Below are 23,886 nucleotides of genomic sequence, written 5' to 3' on the forward strand. Positions count from 1 at the left end.
CTCATACAGCTTTGGCACCTGTTGCTTTATTGAATATACGCTTCACACAACATGTATTCTTATAATTAATCTTCATTGAAGTTATTGATTATGTTTATCTGTGTTAGGACATCCACAACCAGATTCTGACGTTATGTCTAAGAGAAAAAGAGTCCAATAATTATCGATACAGTTCGAGGCTGGTCTGATACACTGTGACTGGTTGCCATTTTCTCAAGTGTTTAATCACTGTAAGCAACATAGACCCAGGTGTAAATTTAGCAAACTTCTGTGCTGTTACCAGAGAGATGCAGAACCAACTGAGCCTGACGTCCAATCAATCACCAATTGGGACTCCCAATCACAGCCGGTTGTGATACAGCCCGGAATCGAACCAGGGTCTGTAGTGACACCTCTAGCACTGAGATGCAGTGCAGGTAGTGCACATACACACACTTCTGATAAAGTTTCTAATCTTTTGGGGTTGAAAGTGTGCTCACTTTCTCTATAATGTTAATAAGAAACATGGTCAGACAGATTGGTTGTGTTACTGTTCCTTTTCAAGTCAACATGTAAATAGCTACCAAACAAGTGTGGTAGCAATTCTATTGAAAACGAGACTGCAGATTCCTCTTACAACGACGTTATTATAAGATTTGCAAAAATGAAGCAATCAACCATTACCAAGAACAGTTTAGAGTTGAAAGCTTAACAAACAGTCTGGGTTTTTTATTTTTTTATAGAAAAAGTACAACCTCTTTTGTCTACGTGGCAATTTAGCAGATGTGTGGAAACGGGCGGAACATAGTGTAAAAGGCGATTGGTTTGTCTGTGCATATTAAGACAGACCGAGGGCTCAACCGTATAACTGTGTTCTGTCACAGTTCACACCATAATGGGCTCCTCCTTCCTGCAAGGTTCCACACAGCTGACTTCCTGCAGATAGTAAACTCACGGGATGTCTCACATGCTGCGGTCGCACCTAGCATATCTTAGCTATACGCCTAACAGATCTTAGCTATACGCCTAACAGATCTTAGCTATACGCCTAACAGATCTTAGCTATACGCCTAACAGATCTTAGCTATACGCCTAACAGATCTTAGCTATACGCCTAACAGATCTTAGCTATACGCCTAACAGATCTTAGCTATACGCCGAACAGATCTTAGCTATACGCCTAATAGATCTTAGCTATACGCCTAACAGATCTTAGCTATCGCCTAACAGATCTTAGCTATACGCCTAACAGATCTTAGCTATATACATTACATTTAGCTATACGCCTAACAGATCTTAGCCATAGCGCCCTAACAGATCTTAGCTATACGCCTAACAGATCTTAGCTATACGACTAACAGATCTTAGCTATACGCCTAACAGATCTTAGCTATACGCCTAACAGATCTTAGCTATACGCCTAACAGATCTTAGCTATACGCCCAGTCTTATGACTAAGTCACACAAAGACAAGTTTGTATCAGGTTAGAAAAACACTAGCATATAACGAGACTGATCTTAAAACATGGGATAGCGTGACTAATTCTGTAATTTTCACTAGGGATTGATGCAACAAAGTCAACAAAATCAGATCTCCTGATGTAATCCACTACTCTCATACAGATCTTAGCCATTCTGATGTAATCCACTACTCTCATACAGCCTACCATTCTGATGTTATCCACTTCTCTCATACAGCCGTACCATTCTGATGTAATCCACTACTCTCACAGCCGTACCATTCTGATGTAATCCACTACTCTCATACAGCCGTACCATTCTGATGTAATCCACTACTCTCAAGACAAGTTTGTACCATTCTGATGTAATCCACTACTCTATACACGTGCCATTCTGATCTTAATCCACTACTCTCATACAGCCGTGACCATTCTGATGTTCCACTACACTAGGGCCATTCTGATGTAATCCACTACTCTCAACAGCCGTACTTCTGATGTAATCCACTACTCTCATACAGCCGTGCCATTCTGATGTAATCCACTACTCTCATACATGTACCATTCTGATGTAATCCACTACTCTCATACAGCCGTGCCATTCTGATGTAATCCACTACTCTCATACAGCCGTACCATTCTGATGTAATCCACTACTCTCATACAGCCGTACCATTCTGATGTAATCCACTACTCTCATACAGCGTATATGAGAGGGTCTCAAAGTGTCTATTCAGGCTAGGCCCAGTACCTCAAGTCAAACAAGTCTTGTGTTCAACGAGAAGCAAAAAAAAAAAACTCTAGACGACCTTTACACAGAGACAAATGTAAAGCTCTCCCTCGCCCTCCTTACGCCAAATATGACTATAACTCTATCTTCCTGAATCCTGCTTACAGGCAAAAACTCAAACAGGAAGTACCAGTGATGCGCTCAATACAGAAGTGGTCCGATCAAACGGATGCTACAGGACTGTTTCGCTAGCACAGACTGGAATATGTTCTGGGATTCATCCAATAACATTGAGGAGTTTACCACATCAGTCACCGGCTTCATTAACAAGTGCATCGACAACGTCCCCCCCACAGTGACCGTACGGGTACATATTTCAACCAGAAGCCCTGGATTACAGGCAACATACACACTGAGCTAAAAACCAGAGCTCCTGCTTTCAAGGAGTGGGACACTAACCCAGACTATTATAAGAAAATCTGCTATGTCCTCCGACAAACCATCAAACAGACTAACGTCAATGCAGGATTAAGATCGAATCCTGCTACACCAGCTTTGATGCTCGTCAGATGTGGCAGGGCTTGCAAACTGTCACAGATTATATAAAGGGAAACTGTGACGCGAGCCGACCAGACGAGCTAAATGCCTTCTATGCTAACTTCAAGGCAAGCAACACTGAACCATGCATGAGAACAACATCTGTTGGAACGACTGTTTGATCACTTCCGTAGCTGATGAAAGACCTTTAATCAGACCAACATTCACAGGGCCGCAAGGCCAGACGGATTACAAGGACATGTACTCAGAGCATGCAGCTTGCAAGAATCTTAACTTTCAACCTCTCCCTGACCCAGTCAGAAATACCTACATGTTTCAAGCAAACCACCATAGTCCCTATGCCCAAAAAAGGTAACCTAAATGACTATTGCCCAGTAGCATTCACATCTATAGCCATGACATGTTTTGAAAGGCTTGTCATGGCTCACATCAACACCATTATCCAAGACACTTTGGACCCACTTCAACTCGGATAACACCTCAACAGATCCACAGATGACTCAATCTCTACTGCGCGCCACACTGTCCTTTCCATTTGGACAAAAGGAACACCTACAGGAGAATGTTGTTCATTGACTACAGCTCAGCGTTCAACACCACAGTGTCCTCCAAGCTCATCACTAAGCTAGGGACCCTGGGACTGAAAACCTCCCTCAACAACTGGACTTCCTGATGGGCCGCCCCCAGGTGGTGAGGGTAGGCAACAACACACCTGCCACGGTGGCCCTCACCACGGGTGCATAAAATGTGATTTGTATTACATGTGACCCTGTCAATCAATACGCATAGTCCAGTGGAGGCTGGCTCATAATGATAACGGAACAGAGCAAATGGAACGGCATCAAACCATGTATTTAATGGATTGGATACCATTCCATCGATTCAACTCCAGCCATTACCACGAGCCCGTCCTCCCGAATTAAGGTGCCACCAACCTCCTGTGGCATAGTATACGTTGGTTACTTCCTGTTTCGTTTCAAGATATTTTCTGACCTTTTTATCTGAGGGTTTCTTCGATTTTAACGTAGAATCTCTCCAATCGAACCATATACGGACGCTCCTTCAGGTGTTTTTTTTTTATTTTACCTTTATTTTACTGGGCAAGTCAGTTAAGAACAAATTCTTATTTTCAATGACGGCCTAGGAACAGTGGGTTAACTGCCCTGTTTAGGGGCAGAACGACAGATTTATACCTTGTCAGCTCGGGGATTCAAACTTGCAACCTTTCAGTTACTAGTCCATCGCTCTAACCACTAGGCTACCCGCCTCTAACCACTAGGCTACCCGCCTCTAACCACTAGGCTACCCTGCCGCTGTCATAAGCGCAGTTGAACCATTTGTTATTCATTGGTCCTCATCACAACAAGACTATTGATTAAGAGTCCAAAGGTGATGAGAGTATGGAAGACCCGCATCCACTGTCCCCTCCCATCAGTCCAGCCAGGCAATTCATAAACTTGATCTCCACTTGGAGAAAAAGCACCAAGACATTATGTCCCTTTGCTTCTCGCCCAGCATTTGGTTTGCAACAGTGGGGGGTTTGCATAAACCTTGCTGTCTGCCCCTCCGACCTCGGCAACTGTTGTGACTTCTGGCTATGGATATTCAAGATTATTTTATCTAATTTAACTAATTTGGTAGTCCTGTCCAAATTAATCTAAGAGGGGCACCATTAAGGGTTTTAATATATGGAATGTTGATTGTTGATGTGGAATGTTGATTGTGGCCCATGAAATGTTGTCCCACTTCTCTTCAATGGCTCTGCGAAGTTGCTGGATATTGGCGGAAACTGAAACAGGCTGTCGGACATGTCGATCCAGAGCATCCCAAACATGCTCAATGGGTGACATGTCTGGTGAGTAGGCAGGCGATGGAAGAACTGGGAAATGTTCAGCTTCCAGGACTTATGTACAGTTCCTTGCGACATGAGGCTGTGCATTAACATGCTGAGACAGGAGGTGATGGTGACAGATAAATGGAATGAAAATGGGCATCAGGATCTCATCACGGTATATCTGTGCATTCAAATAAATGCAATTGTGTTTGTTGTCCACAGCTTGCCTGCCCATATCATAACCCCACCGCCACCACGGGGCACTCTGTCAACGTTGACATCAGCAAACCCGCTCGCCCACATAATGCCATTACACGTGGTCTGCGGTTGTGAGGCTGGTTGTGCGTACTGTAAAATTCTCTAAAATGCCATTGGAGGTGGCTTATGGTAGAGAAATTAACATTCAATTATCTGGCAAAAACTCTGATGGACATTCCTGCAGTCAGCATGTCAATTGCACAAGCCCTCAAAAACTTGAGACATCTGTGTTGTGGGACAAAAGTGTACATTTTAGAGTGGCCTTTTATTTTCTCCCAGCTCAAGGTGCACCTGTGTAATGATCGTGCAGTTTAATCAGCTTCTTGATATGCCACACCTGTCAGGTGGATGGATTATCGTGGCAAAGGAGAAATGTTCAATAACAGGGAGGTAAACAAATTTGAGCACAACATTTGAGAGAAATAAGCTTTTTGTGCGTATAGGAAAAATGGGATCTTTTATTTCAGCTCATGAAACATGGGACCAACACTTTACATGTTGCATTTATACTTTTGTTCAGTGTCGTTATCAGTCCAGGAAAGTAGGCCTAAAGTCTATGAGAGTTCATGTAATTATTTCTCTGACCCCGCAGGATGTATTGCGAACTCAGTCCGTGGTCTTGAATGAACAACAGTGAGCTCCTCTCTGGAAACTCTTCTGTCGGAGTAGGATAAGGCTTCCTCCATCTGTGTTTTGGTTTCCAAGGAGATTAGATCATCCGTCCAACTTGGCGTGAACTTGATCTCATTTATGTTTAGTAAGTTCTCTAATTTATAGGGAGACTCACAGAAGGCAGGCTCTAAGACGAGTGGGCTTTTCGTCACAATATCACCTGGAAGTGTTGCAAATAAGGGACAAGTTGATTCTCTTTTAGACTTCAGAGGAACAATGAATGCTTGGTAGCTTTTACAAAACAGAGGGGTGTGTTTGAAATGGCATCCTATTTCCTGTATAGTGCACTACATTTTTGTTCTGCAAAGAGAGGAAGAGAAACAGTAACACGGGGAGGGGAACAGTAACACGGGGAGGGGAACAGTAACACTGGGAGGGGGACTGGGGGGGAACAGTAACACTGGGAGGGGAACAGTAACACAGGGAGGGGAACAGTAACACAGGGAGAACAGTAACACTGGGAGGGGAACAGTAACACAGGGAGGGGAACAGTAACACAGGAGGGGAACAGTAACACGGGGAGGGGGAACAGTAACACGGGGAGGGGGAACAGTAACACTGGGAGGGGGGGGAACAGTAACAGGGAGGGGAACAGTAACACGGGGGAGGGGAACAGTAACACGGGAGGGGAACAGTAACACGGGGAGGGGGGGAACAGTAAACGGGGGAGGGGGGAAACAGTAACACTGGGAGGGGGAACAGTAACGGGGGGGGGACAGTAAAACAGGGAGGGGGAACAGTAACGGGGAGGGGAACAGTAACACGGGGAGGGGGGGAACAGTAACACGGGGGGGGAACAGTAACACGGGGAGGGGGAACAGTAACACGGGGAGGGGGGTAACAGTAACACGGGGAGGGGGAACAGTAACACGGGGAGGGGAACAGTAACACGGGGAGGGGGAACAGTAACACGGGGAGGGGGAACAGTAACACAGTACGGGGAGGGGGAACAGTAACACGGGGAGGGGGGACGGGGGGGGGACAGTAACACGGGGAGGGGGGAACACGGGGAGGGGGAACAGTAAGGGGGGAACAGTAACATGGGGAGGGGAACAGTAACGGGGAGGGGGACAGTAACACGGGAGAGGGGGGACAGTAACACTGGGAGGGGGAACAGTAACACGGGGAGGGGGAACAGTAAACACGGGGAGGGGGAACAGTAACACGGGGAGGGGGAACAGTAACACGGGGAGGGGGGAACAGTAACACGGGGAGGGGGAACAGTAACACTGGGAGGGGGAACAGTAACACGGGGAGGGGGAACAGTAACACTGGGAGGGGGAACAGTAACACGGGGACGGGGAGGGGGAACAGTAACACGGGGAGGGAGGGGGGGGAAACAACACTACTTTTGATCAGAGCTGTAGGTTTATTTGGTCATTAAGTAGTGCACTATATTAGGGAATAGGGAACGCAGCTCGGTGTCAATAGACCTGAGAACCCTCTCACCTACTTGGCTGCTTCCAGCTGTACTGCTTTAAGGACCCGCTTTCCAGTTCTCTCCAGTTCCTACACTCAGAACACTGGGACTGTGTGCCAAATGGCACCCTATTCAGTGCTCTACTTTTGACCAGAGCCCTATGGGCCCTAGTGCACAATTTAGAGAATAGGGTGCCATTTGGGGCGAGCCCGAGGTTCCTCTCACCTGGTTTGCTGCTCACACTTGTGCCTCTTCAGGGACCCACTCTGACTGTAGCTCCTACAGCACTCTGTGCATTTGTACGGCTTCTCTCCTGTGTGGACAACCATGTGCACTTTACGAGACGCTGAAGTGATGAAGCACTTGTCACACTCGGAGCATTTGTATGGTTTCTCCCCTGTGTGTCTCCTCATGTGCTGCGCTAGGTGCCCACTCTGACTGTATCTCCTACAGCACTCTGTGCATTTGTATGGCTTCTCTCCTGTGTGGACAACCATGTGCACTTTACGAGACGCCGAAGTGATGAAGCACTTGTCACACTCGGAGCATTTGTATGGTTTCTCCCCTGTGTGTTTCATTGTAACGTGGTCTTTCAATTGGTACCCCTCGTTGAACTGCTCCCCACAGTCCTGGCAAGAGAACAGCGTTTTCCTGCTGTGCTGTCGCCGGTGGATCATAAGGGTGTGCGGCCGGGCAAAGGTCATGGGACATTCTGGGCAGGACAGCGGGCGCTCGCCGGTGTGGCTCAGCCGGTGATACTTCAGACTAATGTAACGGACGAAACTCTGGCCGCACTCCGGGCACAAGTACGGTTTATTCCACTGTGGGCCGTCATGTGGCTCTTCAGGTGGTCGGAGATTTTGAAGCTTTGGCCGCACTGGGGGCAGGCGTAGGGCCGTGCATCGCTGTGGAAACGCATGTGGCGGGTCAGGTTGGATTTGAACGTGAAAGTTCTGCCGCATTGGAGGCAGGCGAAGGGGACGCTCCACCTCGTGGATTGGTCGGTGCTCGTCTAGACTGCCTTTCCGGGAGAAGGTTTTATGGCAAACCTCGCAGGAGTGCGGCCGGTACTGGGTGTGGCTCCGGGGAATGAAACTTAAACTGAATTTTGGAGAAGAACTTCTGGCCGCAGTCTGGACACGGGAACCTGGGGACCTTCTGGTTGTGAGGCCAACATTCCAGGTCAGACCGCAACGCAGCCGGATTGAATGGCTGAACGGTAGACGACTGCAGCTGCCTCCCTCCATCCTGGTGGTACAGGGGGGCATCCTTCATCTTCATACCCAGCGGATGTGCATCTGTCCTGGGGTCGCTCTCTGTAGGTCCCCTAGTGTTACCCATCTCTGGGTCGTAGCTCTCTGTCTTCACAGAGTTCAACCAGTGTTCATCACTTCTTGTACCGATAGGCAGCTCGTCCATCTCTTGTTTCACCTGGTTTAGAATAAAATAGCTTTATTTTCCCAGAGGAAACTTAAGTGATACGTCAAGATATCTAGTAAATATATACAGTGCACTCGGAAAGTATTCAGACCCCTTGACTTTTTCCTCAATCTTACATTAGCCTTGTTCTAAAATTGATTAAATACACCCCCCACCCCTCGATCTATAAACAATACCCAATAATGACAAAGCAACAACTGTTTAATTTTTTTTTTTGTAAATGTATTAAAAATGAATTAAAAAGTAAAAGGTTTTCAGCTCTCTCCAGAGATGTTCAATCGGGTTCAAGTCCGGGCTTTGGATGAGCCACTCAAGGTCATTCAAAAACTTGTCCCGAAGCCACTCCTGCGTTGTCTTGGCTGTGTGCTTAGGGTGGTTGTCCTGTTGGAAGATGAACCTTCGCCCCAGTCTGAGGTCCTGAGTGCTCTGGAGCAGGTTTTCATCAAGGATCTCTCTGTACTTTGCTCTGTTCATCTTTGCCTCAATCCTGACTAGTCTCCCAGTCCCTGCCGTTGAAAAACATCCCCACAGTAAGATGCTGCCACCACCAGGCTTCACAGTAGGGATGGTGCCAGATTTCCTCCAGACGTGATGCTTGGCATTCAGGCCAAAATAGTTTAATCTTGGTTTCATCAGACCAGAGAAACTTGTTTCTCATGGTCAGAGTCCTTTAGGTGCCTGTTGGCAAACTCCAAGCAGGCTGTCATGTGCCTTTTACTGAGGAGTGGCTTCCATCTGGCCTCTCTACCATAAAGGCCTGGTTCGTGGAGTGCTGCAGAGACGGACGAACCTTCCAGGAGGACAACCATCTCCACAGAGGAACTGTGGAGCTCTGTCCGAGTGACCATCGGCTTCTTGGTCAGGACTCTTGGTGGTTCCAAACTTCTTTCATTTAAAAATGATGGAGGCAACTGTGTTCTTGGGGACCTTCAATGCTGCAGACATTTTTGGTACACTTCCTCAGATCGGTGCCTCGACACAATCCTGTCTCGGAGCTCTACGGACAATTCCTTCGACCTCATGGCTTGGTTTTATCTCTGACATGCACTGTCAACTGTGGGACCTTATATAGACAGGTGTGCCTTTCCAAATCATGTCCAATCAATTGAATTTACCACAGATGGACTCCAATCAAGTTGTAGAAACATATCAAGGATGATCAATGGAAACAGAATGCACCTGAGCACAATTTTGAGACTCATATCAAAGGTTCTGAATACTTTGTAAACATTTCTAAAAACCTGTTTTGCTTTGTCATTATGGGGTATCGTGTGTAGATTGCTAAACATTTTTTATGTGGAAAAAGTTGAGATGTCTGAATACTTTCCGAATGAACTGCAGCTGCAACATTCACACAGATACGAATGGTATAAAAGATCTCAATTACATTTAATTTAAAAGCTACAAGTTTAAACCTACCTCTTGTTTTGCTGTGTCAGGCCTCAAGATGGAGCGGGAGAATTTGAGAATGATCTTGGGTTTATTTTTGCTTCCCTTCGGGCCGTGCTGATGTCTTGACACTACTGAGACCTGGCTAGAAACACTTTTGTTGTCAGCAGAGTTGTGTCCATTTCCTGTGGGTTGTTTCTTTCCTCTGCTGGTGGTGTTTTCTTCTTTGTTGGTTTTCTACCTGGTTTGTTGTTCTTCTTCGGGTTGTTCTGGTTAAGTCTGGGAGCACAGAGAGACAGTTGATCCTTTGTCAGTCTGTGGAGTCTCAAGATGGGTAAAGAAACAGCAGCGGACATCTTGAGTTGATTCAGGTTAACGCTATGCAGAGAATCTCCTTCCTCCATCTTGAGTTGATTCAGGTTAACGCTATGCAGAGAATCTCCTTCCTCCATCTTGAGTTGATTCAGATTAACGCTATGCAGAGAATCTCCTTCCTCCATCTTGAGTTGATTCAGGTTAACGCTATGCAGAGAATCTCCTTCCTCCATCTTGAGTTGATTCAGGTTAACTCTATGCAGAGAATCTCCTTCCTCCATCTTGAGTTGATTCAGATTAACTCTATGCAGAGAATCTCCTTCCTCCATCTTGAGTTGATTCAGGTTAACGCTATGCAGAGAATCTCCTTCCTCCATTTGAGTTGATTCAGGTTAACGCTATGCAGAGAATCTCCTTCCTCCATTTTGAGTTGATTCAGATTAACGCCATGCAGAGAATCTCCTTCCTCCATCTTGAGTTGATTCAGGTTAACTCTATGCAGAGAATCTCCTTCCTCCATTTTGAGTTGATTCAGGTTAACGCTATGCATGTGGGTGATTGTGAGAATCTCCTTCCTCCATTTTGAGTTGATGTAGTTAACCTGGGCAGAGAAACTTGTTCTGTTAAACTAACGGCCTTCATATCAGTAAATGTTTCAAACTTCCAGGGTCTTATAGCTCTAGGCTTATAGCTCTAGGCTGGTGCCATGTGGGTAATTGTGATGGCTTGTCTTCTCCTTATAAGATAGCTCTAGGCTGGTGCCATAGAGGCTGGGCTCTAGGCTGGTGCCATGTGGGTGATTGTGATGGCTTGTCTTCTCCTTATAAGATAGCTCTAGGCTGGTGCCATAGACAGCTCTAGGCTGGTGCCATGTGGGTGATTGTGATGGCTTGTCTTCTCCTTATAAGACAGCTCTAGGCTGGTGCCATAGACAGCTCTAGGCTGGTGCCATGATTGTGATGGCTTGTCTTCTCCCGCTCTAGGCTGGTGCCATGTGGGTAATTGTGATGGCTTGTCTTCTCCTTATAAGATAGCTCTAGGCTGGTGCCTGCTTGTCTTCTCCTTATGCCATGTGGGTGATTGTGATGGCTTGTCTTCTCCTTATATTGTGATGGCTTGTCTTCTCCTTATAAGACAGCTCTAGGCTGGTGCCATAGACAGCTCAGCTCTAGGATTGGTGCTTGTCTTCCCTTATAAGACAGCTCTAGGCTGGTGCCATAGACAGCTCTAGGCTGGTGCCATGTGGGTGATTGTGATGGCTTGTCTCCTTATAAGACAGAGCTGGTCATCATCTGTAAGAAGTAATGGAGAAACATGTAAGAATAAAGAAGAATATCAACTAGACATATTCAAATTGACAAAATCAGAATAAGGGAATCCAAGGCCTGTTTGCCCCCTATTATCCAGAAGGTGAGGTCCATTCAGGTGCATCAAAGCTGGGACCGAAAGATTTAAAAACAGCTTCTATCTCATGGCCATCAGACTTTTAAATAGCCATCTCTAGCAGGCCTCTATCCAGTATCCTGTCCTGAACTTAAGTCGCTGTCACTAGCTGACTATCACCCAATTACTCATCCCTGCACCTATGTACAGTGGGGCAAAAAAGTATTTTGTCAGCCACAAATTGTGCAAGTTCTCCCACTTAAAAAATTACAGGCCTCTCATCTTTTTATCATAGGTACACTTCAACTATGACAGACAAAATGAGAAAAAAAATCCAGAAAATCACATTGTAGGATTTTTTATGAATTTATTTGCAAATGATGGTGGAAAATAAGTATTTGGTCAATAACAAAAGTTTATCTCAATAATTTCTTATATACCCTTTGTTGGCAATGACAGAGGTCAAATTATTTTCCACCATAATTTGCAAATAAATAAGGAACAATGAGACAGATAAATGTAAATGAGGATGTATAAATGTGAAGCATCTGCTTGGTGTTTCCACTCACTACCAAATACGAAGTTACAATTAATATGAGGAAATCAGTCAATGTAAATAAATTCATTAGGCCCTAAGCTGTGGATTTCTCATGACTGGTGAAACAGATATGCATCCGTTGGTCACATTAGATTTTTTTTTTAAATGGGCCTCAGGATCTCGTCACAATATGTTTGTGCAATCAAATTGCCATCGATAAAATGCAATTGTGTTCGTTGTCCATAGCTTATGCCTGCCCATACCATAACCCCATCGCCACCATGGGGCACTTTTCACCACGTTGACGTCAGCAAACCGTTCGCCCACTCAAACGCCATACATGTGGTCTGCGGTAGTGAGGCCGGTTGGACCTACTGCCAAATTCTCTGAAGTGAAGTTGGAGGTGGCTTACGGTAAATAAATGAACATTAACTTATCTGGCAACAGCTCTGGTGGACATTCCTTCAGTCAGCATACCAATTGCACGTACCCTCAAAACTTGAGACATCTGTGGTGTTGTGTGACATAAGTGCATGTTTTCGAGTGGCCTTTTATTGTCCCCAGCACAAGGTGCACCTGTGTAATGATCATAATCAGCTTGTTGATATGCCAGACCTGTCCAATGGATGGATTATATTGGCTAAGGAGAAATGCTCACTAACAGTGATGTAAACAATAGTTCAGCTAATTAAACGGGACCAACAGTTTGTTGCGTTTATATTTGTGTTCATTGTATGAGCAGAACTGTCCGAGTCTATATTCAAGTAATACAAATAAATTACCATCGACCACGCCCATAAATTGGGGGAAACAATCATTCTTTCCCATTCACCACCATCTTCATTGTTGATTTTACAACAATAACAAAACATGTTCAATGTACATGTAACCAGATAAAACATCCCGACCTGCGGACCGCAAACAAGGAGATAAAGCCTGTGTGCCTTCAGTCTATTCGCCATTGGAGAGTGGGACATGCAGGGGTCCAAGTACAGTAGGCAACACGTAGCTATGTGTGTGAAAAATATTTGATCACAGGGAATACATTTAACTTGTTTAGTTAATTTGTAACTCCACTCGCTACTTGTAGCTGTATAGTCTATGTGTCGTGGTTTGGTTATGTTCCGGTCGGAAGCTAGCTACAGTAGCTAGCTGCTAACGTTATTAGGTGAAAAGGGGCACGAGGGAAGCCCTAAATTATAAAAAATGTCTAACTAGGCAAGTCAGTTAAGAACAAATTATTATTTACAATGACGGCCTACCCCAGGCTAAACCCGGACGACGCTGGGCCAATTGTGCGCCGCCCTATGGGACTCCCAATCACGGCCGGATGTGATCCAGCCTGGAGAGACAACAACTGCATTAACTGTCAAGTCTAGAAACGGACAGTCTACCTGCAGAGACGGAGGCAGCAATCTTCAGCGGGTATGAGTGATCCGAGTTGGTCCGACAAGCTAGTACATTTATCTCTGAGAAATAATTACGATCCCTGTTTGTAATAAACACTGTTATCCATACACAGGGTTGCCAGGTCATGTGAAAAACCTGGGCAAAAGCCCTGAAACAAGGACTATTTTTTTCCCACATCGAGATGAGTTGTAATAAACCGTTTTCCCATAACGTTATTAGCCTATTAACAAGGAACATAGACGTAACTACATGCTAAATGTGTTATGCGTGAAGCAACGCAGAGTGCTTGGATATAACCTTATTGGACATATACTACAAACCTCCAGGGTGCCTTATTGCTATTATAAACTGGTTACCAACGTAAAAGTTGTCATACCCATATGGTATATGGTCTGATATACCACAGCGTTCAGCCAATCAGCATTCAGGGCTCTAACTCGGGTTATAATTGTCAATAAATCACTTTTGTGCATAACTATAGATCAATACACAGAGTTTGAGTGATGAAAGTTGGACAATGTTCAGGGACGGAGGATCTACAAATCCGAGCGAGAAACACTTTGGATGGAAAAAAAACCTGAATGTTTGGCTATTTTCTGTCAATTGTGCTGTTAGTATGAAGCCAGATGTTAAGATGACAAACTGTTATAAATTGACCATTTGTGAGATTGCCTTGTCATTTTAATAAGCATAGGCTACAAACTTAAAATCTGGGGTTATGATTGTAATTCAACTTCGCCATGGTTTGCTTAGATAGATGCAGGTAGCCTATAGCCCCTGATAGGCCTACATCTAATTTCAGATAGTCTACAGTAGACGAGGCAAAATGTAAACTAAACAATTTAGCGTATTGCTTAGTTCAAATGAATACTAATTTATTCTACATGAATAGTTTGGCGATTTGAGGTAAGAAGTGCTTGTGTTTCCCTATAACCTGCTGGGATAGGCTACTGAGGATCGGTCTTAATTTCAATCATTGGATAAAATATTCATATGTCTATCAACTGAATGTTTGTCAACAGCCAGTGTTTATTTTTTAAGAGAAATGCCATGGCGACCGCGGTGCAACTTAGAAGTAGCCCAAAAACCCGCAACCAATACATTTTCACCCGTGACATCATTTTCAAAGTTGCCCAAATGTCAAAACTGCGAATATGGCAACCCTGAACAGACAGATCAAAGGAAGTTGTGACTGCTTCTGCTGCTCTTCTTGGTCAAGACATCCACATTACCATTGCTGCCACCTAGCGGAGTGGAGGAATTAGACATTTCGTTCCATTTAATACATGTACAATACCAATTAGATTATTATGGGTTTCCCCTATTCATCTGTGCGTGTACGATCTACAATCATTACCTCTACATAAACCTTAGAGACAGTATAAACTGAGTGTACGAAACATCAAGGACACCTTCCTAATATTGAGTTGAACCCCCACCACTTTTTCCCTCAGAACAGCCTCAATTCATTTGGGCACGGACTCCACAGAGACGCTGGTCCATGTTGACTCCAATGCTTCCTACTGTTGTGTCAAGTTGGCTGGATGTCCTTTGGGTGGTGGAACATTCTTGATACACACGGGAACTGTTGAGCGTGGAAAAACCCAGAGGCGTTGTAGTTCTTGACACAAACCGGTGTGCCTGGCACCCACTACCATACCCCATTCAAAAGTACGTAAATATGTTGTCTTGCCCATTCGCCCTCTGAATGGCACACATACACAACCCATGTCTCAAAGCTTAAACATCCTTCTTTAACCTGACTCCTCCCCTTCATCTTTAACCTGACTCCTCCCCTTCACCTTTAACCTGACTCCTCCCCTTCATCTTTAACCTGACTCCTCCCCTTCATCTACACTGGTTGAACTGTTTAACAAGTGACATCAATAAGGGAGTATAGCTTTCACCTGGTTAGTCTGTCATGGAAAGAGGTGTTCTTAATGTTTTGTACACTGTAGATCTTTTCATTTGTTAAATAATTAGTTTACATTAAAAAAATCTCAATTTATTTCATGATTTGTTACAGAATTTGACTTACATTGTTGTCCAACACGTTTGTTGGAGTCAACAATGTATGATACAGAATGTCAAAACATTATGTATTTCCTTAATGACATATGACCATCATTCACACTCACATAAAATGGGAGTAAATAAAAGTCAACAATGAGTCGAACCAAAACTTAGATCAAAGCTCTGTAATTCAATGTAGTCATAATGTATTGATTTTCACATCACCATGTTGTATTTTGCTCCATAAGTCATCAATGATGAATTTGAACACAGCTCCAACTGCCACTAACATCACCATGGTGACCACCACACCAGACCCTTCTTTCTCCCTTACTGGGTGTGTTGACATTGAAGTGGTTTCCACCATTGCTCTCCATCTCCTCTCTCTTCTCCAGCAGCTCAGTGACTGTGGTCACCTTTCTCCTTGTTGTTGAAGACATGATATCTGCCCCTGCAGGTACTGATTAGTTGTAGCAGTTGACTGTTGTCCTTCAGTAGGTCCTCCACTGGTCTCCCCTCTAGCTGGTCTCCCCCAGTGAACAGCACCATGGTGTACATTAAAAAGACTTCTCTAAAGTTCTCCTGGATCCACCTCATGAGGGTATCCCTATGCAAACCTCAACCCCTGATCACCAGCAGGAACGCGTGAGATCCTGGGGCGGCGGAAAGACCCGGGGTGCGGTCGACGTGGCGGGAGGCCCGGGGTGCGGTCGACATGGCGGGAGGCCCGGGGTGCGGTCGACGTGGCGGGAGGCCCGGGGGTGCGGTCGACGTGGCGGGAGGCCCGGGTGCGGTCGGCGTGGCGGGGAGGCCCGGGTGCGGTCGGCGTGGCGGGAGGCCCGGGCGCGGTCGGCGTGGCGGGAGGCCCGGGTGCGGTCGACGGGCGGGAGGCCCGGGGTGCGGTCGACGTGGCGGGAGGCCCGGGGTGCGGTCGACGTGGCGGGAGGCCCGGGTGCGGTCGACGTGGCGGGAGGCCCGGGGTGCGGTCGACGTGGCGGAGGCCCGGGGTGCGGTCGGCGTGGCGGGAGGCCCGGGGTGCGGTCGGCGTGGCGGGAGGCCCGGGGTGCGGTCGACGTGGCGGGAGGCCCGGGGTGCGGTCGCGGGCGGGAGGCCCGGGGTGCGGGACGTGGCGGGAGGCCCGGGTGCGGTCGGCGTGGCGGGAGGCCCGGGGTGCGGTCCGTGGCGGGAGGCCCGGGGTGCGGTCGACGTGGCGGGAGGCCCGGGGTGCGGTCGACGTGGCGGGAGGCCCGGGGTGCGGTCGACGTGGCGGGAGGCCCGGGGTGCGGTCGGCGTGGCGGGAGGCCCGGGTGCGGTCGACGTGGCGGGAGGCCCGGGGTGCGGTCCGGGCGGGAGGCCCGGGTGCGGTGGCGGGAGGCCAGGGGTGCGGTCGACGGGCGGGGGCCCGCGGTCGTGGCGGGAGGCCCGGGGTGCGGTCCGGGCGGGAGGCCCGGGGTGCGGTCGACGTGGCGGGAGGCCCGGGGTGCGGTCGACGTGGCGGAGGCCCGGGGTGCGGTCGACGTGGCGGAGGCCCGGGCGCGGTCGACGTGGCGGGAGGCCCGGGGCGCGGTCGACGTGGCGGGAGGCCCGTCCGGTTGACCCTCTAGCGGTAGTAGCAGCTGGCCCGGTCCAGCTCTCAAAATCTGTGATCATGGCAACCATAGAGAAGTCCACTCAGAAGGTCTCTGCCAATGATGGTGTTTCCTGCTGAACTCTGACCCTGCCCAGTGTTACCAATCAGAAGCAGCCTCAACGCTGCCACTATGGAGACACATACACACAATACAGTCAAACAAGTCAGTTTATTGATCCGTTCAATTCATCAGTTAACCATTTGGGCCGTTTCAATACAACTTCTTTTTTTTTAAATTTAAAAGTAGGGCCTAGTCCTAGGATAAAAACCCTATTTCAATGGAGATTATCTTGCTTTTTAGTCCAGGATTTGGCTTAATCTGTGTCTGGGAAACGTTCCTTGAACATTTACAACACACATCAGGTAAGTTAAACTGCATCACAGTGAAAGTGGTTGATTTCATTGAGGGTTAAATAATTGATAGAAGAGGTAATAAGCCTAGAGATTTCCCTGGTCAGGTGATCTTATATGTTGAGTGCCACGTGTCCAAAAATGAATGTACCAGTCACAGATTGTTTATACAGGACTTAAAAAGGGACAAAGTCCAGTTTCCCTACTCAGAACACCGGAGAATCCTATAACCGGGTTCCTTTCACCTGTGCTACATTTTAAGGAGACTCTCCATTGCTCTCCAGTTCCGACACTGAGAACACCGGGATGGTGTCCCAAATGGCATATAGTGCACTACTTTTGACCAGAGCCCTGTGGGCCCTAGTGCACTTTATAGGGAATAGGGTGGCATTTGGGATGTACCCCGGAGGTTCCTCTCACCTGGGTTTCTTCTTACACCTGTGCCTCTTCAGGGACCCAGTTTGACTGTAGCTCTTACCGCAGTGCATTTGTACGGCTTCTCCCCTGTGTGGACAACCATGTGCACTTTACGCAACGTAGAATTGACAAAGCACTTGTCGCACTCAGAGCATTTGTATGGTTTCTCCCGTGTGTATCTCCTCATGTGCTGCGTTAGATTCCTACTCTGACTAGCTAATACCACACTCCATGCATTTGTACGGCTTCTCTCCGGTGTGGACAACCATGTGTGCATTACGGGCCCCCGTAGTGACAAAGCACTTGTCGCAATCGGAGCATTTGTAAGGTTTCTCCCCTGTGTGTTTCCTTCTGACGTGTTCTTTTAGCTTGCACCACTGTTTGAACTGGTTCCCACAGTCCTGGCAAGAGAACGGCGTCTCCCCGGTGTGTTTCAGCTGGTGGACCATAAGGATGTGCGGTCGGGCAAAGGTCATGGGACACTCTGGGCAGGACAGTGGGCGCTCGCCAGTGTGGCTCAGTCGGTGATACTTCAGACTCATGTACCTCTGGCCACACTCCGGGCACATGTACAGTTTACACCCACTGTGGGCCGTCATGTGGCAGGTGGGCGGAGATCTTGAAGCCTTCTGCCGCACTGGGAGCAGACGTAGGGCCGTGCATCGCTGTGGAAACGCATGTGTTGGGTCAGGTTGGATTTCAACGTGAAGGTTCTGCCGCACTGGGGGCAGGCGAAGGGACGTTCCGCATCGTGAATTGGTCGTCCAGGTGCTTTCCTGGAGAAGGTCTTATGGCAAACCTCACAGGAGTACGGCCGGTACTGGGTGTGGACCAGGGAGCGGAACTCCAGCGTGGTTTTGGAGAAGAACTGGCCGCAGTCTGGACACGGGAACCGCCGGACCTTCTGGTTGCGAGGCCGCCATTCTGGGTCGGACCGGAATGCAGTCAGGTTGAACGGCCGGCTGGTAGCCGATCGCAGGCGTCTCCTTCCATCTTGGAAGTACAGGGGGGCATCCTCCGCCTTGATACCCAGCTGATGTGCATCTGTCCTGGGGGTCGCTCTCTGTAGGAGGTCCCTTGGTGTTACCCATCTCTGGGTCATAGCTCTCTGGCTTTACAGCGTTCAACCAGTGTTCAATTTTTGTCCGGATAGGCAGATCTCTTGTTTCACCTGGTTTAAATTAGAATACCTTTATTTTTCTCTGAGGAAACTTACAAACCAGTCAAGATATCTAGTAAACATATAGCTGCAACATTCACAAAGCGTTACAAATGCGATACAAGATCTCAATTAAATGTTCATTTAAAAGCCACAACTTTAAACCTACCTCTTGTTTTACCTCGTCAGGCCTCAAGATAGCGCTGGAGAGTTGTATCCTTATCTTGGGTTTGTTTTGGCTTCCCTTGGGGCGACCCCACCACTTAGGGGCCGATGATACCTGGCTAGAAACACTTTCACTGTCAGCAGAGTTGTTTCCTTTTCCTGTGGATTGTTTCCTTCCTCTGGTGGTGGAGTTGTTCTTCTTCGTTGGATTTCTGCCTGGTTTGTTATTGTTCTTCTGAGCAGCGAGAGACAGTTGATCCTTCGTTAGTCTGTGGAGTCTCACGATAGGTAAAGAAACGACAGCAGCCATTTTGAGTCGATGTAAGGCGAGTTTCTCTGGTCAAAAGTTGCTGACGCCTGACAGATCTTAGTTAAAATACCTATCCAGGCATCGTATCAACTAACCAAATCATGTTATAGCAATCTGTCAGTCTATAACACCGTCGATGGTGTGGCAGGCAACCATTGGTTGATGAATGTAACATCTGAGCAGGGGAACATTACCCCTAGTCTCAATCTGGGCAGAGAAACGTGTTCTGTTAAACTAATGTCTCAGGGTCTTGTAGCTCTAGGCTGGAACCATGTGGGGGATGTCTTGTCCTCTCCTTTAAAGACAGAGCTGGTCATCATTCTAGGGACCTGTAGCTCTAGGATGGAACCGTGTGGGGGATGTCTTGTCCTCTCCTTTAAAGACAGAGCTGGTCATCATTCTAGGGTCTTATAGCTATTGGATGGAACCGTGTGGGGGATGTCTTGTCCTCTCCTTTAAAGACAGAGCTGGTCATCATTCTAGGGTCTTATAGCTCTAGGATGGAACCCTGTGTGGGATGTCTTGCTCTTTAAAGACAGAGCTGGTCATCATTCTAGGGTCTTATAGCTCTAGGATGGAACCGTGTGGGATGTCTTGTCCTCTCCTTTAAAGACAGAGCTGGTCATCATTCTAGGGTCTTATAGCTCTAGGATGGAACCGTGTGGGATGTCTTGTCCTCTCCTTTAAAGACAGAGCTGGTCATCATTCTAGGGTCTTATAGCTCTAGGTAGAACCCTGTGGGAGATGTCTTGTCCTCTCCTTTAAAACAGAGCTGGTCATCATTCTAGGGTCTTATAGCTCTAGGTAGAACCCTGTGGGAGATGTCTTGTCCTCTCCTTTAAAGACAGAGCTGGTCATCATTCTAGGGTCTTATAGCTCTAGGATGGAACCGTGTAGGGGATGTCTTGTCCTCTCCTTTAAAGACAGAGCTGGTCATCATTCTAGGGTCTTATAGCTCTAGGATGGAACCGTGTGGGGGATGTCTTGTCCTCTCCTTTAAAGACAGAGCTGGTCATCATTCTAGGGTCTTATAGCTCTAGGATGGAACCCTGTGTGGGATGTCTTGTCCTCTCCTTTAAAGACAGAGCTGGTCATCATTCTAGGGTCTTGTAGCTCTAGGATGGAACCCTGTGGGGATGTCTTGTCCTCTCCTTTAAAGACAGAGCTGGTCATCATTCTAGGGTCTTATAGCTCTAGGATGGAACCCTGTGGGGATGTCGTCCTCCCCTTTAAAGACAGAGCTGGTCATCATTCTAGGGTCTTATAGCTCTAGGATGGAACCCTGTGGGGGATGTCTTGTCCTCTCCTTTAAAGACAGAGCTGGTCATCATTCTAGGGTCTTATAGCTATTGGATGGAACCCTGTGGGGGATGTCTTGTCCTCTCCTTTAAAGACAGAGCTGGTCATCATTCTAGGGTCTTATAGCTATTGGATAGAACCGTGTGGGGGATGTCTTGTCCTCTCCTTTAAAGACAGAGCTGGTCATCATTCTAGGGTCTTATAGCTCTAGGATGGAACCGTGTGGGGATGTCTTGTCCTCTCCTTTAAAGACAGAGCTGGTCATCATTCTAGGGTCTTATAGCTCTAGGATGGAACCGTGTGGGGATGTCTTGTCCTCTCCTTTAAAGACAGAGCTGGTCATCAAGGGTCTTAAGCTCTAGGATGGAACCGTGTGGGGGATGTCTTGTCCTCTCCTTTAAAGACAGAGCTGGTCATCATTCTAGGGTCTTATAGCTCTAGGATGGAACCGTGTGGGGATGTCTTGTCCTCTCCTTTAAAGACAGAGCTGGTCATCATTCTAGGGTCTTATAGCTCTAGGTAGAACCCTGTGGGGATGTCTTGTCTCTCCTTTAAAGACAGAGCTGGTCATCATTCTAGGGTCTTATAGCTCTAGGATGGAACCATGTAGAGGGGATGTCTTGTCCTCTCCTTTAAAGACAGAGCTGGTCATCATTCTAGGGTCTTATAGCTCTAGGATGGAACCGTGTGGGGGATGTCTTGTCCTCTCCTTTAAAGACAGAGCTGGTCATCATTCTAGGGTCTTATAGCTCTAGGATGGAACCGTGTGGGGATGTCTTGTCCTCTCCTTTAAAGACAGAGCTGGTCATCATTCTAGGGTCTTATAGCTCTAGGTAGAACCCTGTGGGGGATGTCTTGTCCTCTCCTTTAAAGACAGAGCTGGTCATCATTCTAGGGTCTTATAGCTCTAGGATGGAACCGTGTGGGGGATGTCTTGTCCTCTCCTTTAAAGACAGAGCTGGTTCATTCTAGGGTCTTATAGCTCTAGGATGGAACCAAGGGGATGTCTTGTCCTCTCCTTTAAAGACAGAGCTGGTCATCATCTGTAAGAAACAATATACAATGGAGAGAAAGTCAATAATAATTGAGAAAATTAAGCCTACAAAGAAAGAAAATAAGTATATCAACTAGAAAAGAATATAAGTTTGACAAAACCAGCATGTATAGTGTAGAGAATCATTGTGAAGTATCTTTTCCATAACCAGTGTAGTATTTTCAGCTGTCTGAAGCTGGTGTACAAAACCTGAACGTAAAAGATGCATAAAACACATTTTATGAACGGAAGCATAGAAATAGTACACATAGAACAGATCAACCGCTTCTGAGACTTGCTTTCAATGAGAATGACAGATCTATAACTTACATTTCTATGTGAATTTGGTCCCGGTAGCCCAAAAAAGTTACATATTGCATCTTTAAATAAACAATTATTGGTGTCTAAGACCATTTTTTAAAATTACTTTTAACATCCCTAAACTAAAAATCCACAAGATAGCTCTAGGTTAAATAGAACTTCATGGTGAAATACAACACTAATTACATGTTGCTGTATGAGTCTTTAAGGATAAAACAAAGTCCACCAAATGCATTCTGTTGGTGCAAAACAAATTCGAATCTAAAGTTACTTTTGGATAAATACCGCATTGGTTATATATTGATAATCAACTCCCCGTTGGATATTTGCAGCGAAGTTTATTTGATAGCTTGCATCGTGGAGCGAAAGCTACTGTAGTTATTCAGTAGCGAGCTCGTCGATGATGCTTGGTCAGCTAGTTCTGGTCTACTACTGCAAGAGACATCTAATGGCCTACCTGCAGGGACGGAGGCAGCAATCTGCAGTGGTCATGGCTGGTACGAGTCGGTTTACTGAAAAACCAGTACATTTTATTTCAGATAAATAATTGCAATCCCTGTTTACAAGAAACACTTGCATTCCAAGATAAATAATAGCACATGTATCCACAGTGCAAAGGAAGTAGTGACGACTGTTGCTGATTTTGTTCCAAGACCTCCACATTCTCAGTGCTGCCACCCAGCGGAGCGGATGAAGACATTTCGTTCCATTTCCATACTACAACATGCTCTATTAGAGATATTCTTATAGACCCAATTCTTGTGGATTTTCTGTTTTCATCTGTGGATATACTGTCTGCAAATGAATGATCTGCACCTAGAACCATAACCACATAGTAATACACATATCTACTGTTTGAAGACACAACTTAATGTAGCTAGTTGTGCTAGATCTTTTATGTCCGGATTTGTTTTGCCTCCTGTAAGGCAGAAAATGTATGTTGTAAAATATTGTCTTTCTTTGCTCTTCACCTTCACCTCTCTCAGCCTCTTCTCTCCTCCGTTGCTCTTCAGCTCTGATCTTTCTGCCTCTTCTCATCTTCAGCTCTGATCTTTCTGCCTCTTCTCTCCTCTGTTGCTCTTCAGCTCTGATCTCTCAGCCTCTTCTCTCCTCTGTTGCTCTTCAGCTCTGATCTTTCTGCCTCTTCTCTCCTCTGTTGCTCTTCAGCTCTGATCTCTCTGCCTCTTCTCTCCTCTGTTGCTCTTCAGCTCTGATCTTTCTGCCTCTTCTCTCCTATGTTGCTCTTCAGCTCTGATCTTTCTGCCTCTTCTATCCTCTGTTGCTCTTCAGCTCTGATCTTTCTGCCTCTTCTCTCCTCTGTTGCTCTTCAGCTCTGATCTTTCTGCCTCTTCTCTCCTCTGTTGCTCTTCAGCTCTGATCGCTCTGCCTCTTTTCTCCTCCGTTGCTCTTCAGCTCTGATCTTTCTGCCTCTTCTCTCCTCTGTTGCTCTTCAGCTCTGATCTCTCTGCCTCTTCTCTCCTCTGTTGCTCTTCAGCTCTGATCTCTCTGCCTCTTCTCTCCTCCGTTGCTCTTCAGCTCTGATCTTTCTGCCTCTTCCATGTAGTAGTATCCCCAGTTCTGGTATGATACTGTATCAATATTGTCAAGCAGTCATTTAACTTCTCCAATGTTGCCTTTGACTTCAATGTTGAAGACATTGGATCCACCACCAGTTAGCATTGAGCACCTGAAGGTTTGGACTGCTCTTCAGACAGGCCATTATAGGTTTACCCTGTAACAGGTCTTTAACAGCACTCTGGTGAACTTTGTGATACAAAACTCTCCTGGATTGACTTCACAGC

General features: G+C 46.6%; 2 protein-coding genes across 2 annotated transcripts; both read right to left on the reverse strand.

Annotated features, from left to right (window-relative positions):
* Positions 1-6,992: 6,992 nt before the first annotated feature.
* Positions 6,993-10,592, reverse strand: LOC135533912 (zinc finger protein 239-like). Its single transcript, XM_064961108.1, has 2 exons — positions 9,771-10,592; positions 6,993-8,342 (listed from the first exon to the last, which is right to left on the reverse strand). The coding sequence occupies exon 2, from the start codon at positions 8,177-8,179 to the stop codon at positions 7,133-7,135; it is 1,047 nt and encodes a 348-aa protein (XP_064817180.1). The 5' UTR covers positions 8,180-8,342; positions 9,771-10,592; the 3' UTR covers positions 6,993-7,132.
* A 6,413-nt stretch (positions 10,593-17,005) lies between these two features.
* On the reverse strand, positions 17,006-19,925 carry LOC135533914 (zinc finger protein 530-like). The gene is made up of 2 exons (XM_064961111.1): positions 19,126-19,925; positions 17,006-18,968 (listed from the first exon to the last, which is right to left on the reverse strand). The coding sequence occupies exon 2, from the start codon at positions 18,897-18,899 to the stop codon at positions 18,393-18,395; it is 507 nt and encodes a 168-aa protein (XP_064817183.1). The 5' UTR covers positions 18,900-18,968; positions 19,126-19,925; the 3' UTR covers positions 17,006-18,392.
* Positions 19,926-23,886: the final 3,961 nt, after the last annotated feature.

Source organism: Oncorhynchus masou, unplaced genomic scaffold, assembly GCF_036934945.1.
Source record: "Oncorhynchus masou masou isolate Uvic2021 unplaced genomic scaffold, UVic_Omas_1.1 unplaced_scaffold_2795, whole genome shotgun sequence".
In the NCBI taxonomy this organism is placed as follows: Eukaryota; Metazoa; Chordata; class Actinopteri; order Salmoniformes; family Salmonidae; genus Oncorhynchus; species Oncorhynchus masou.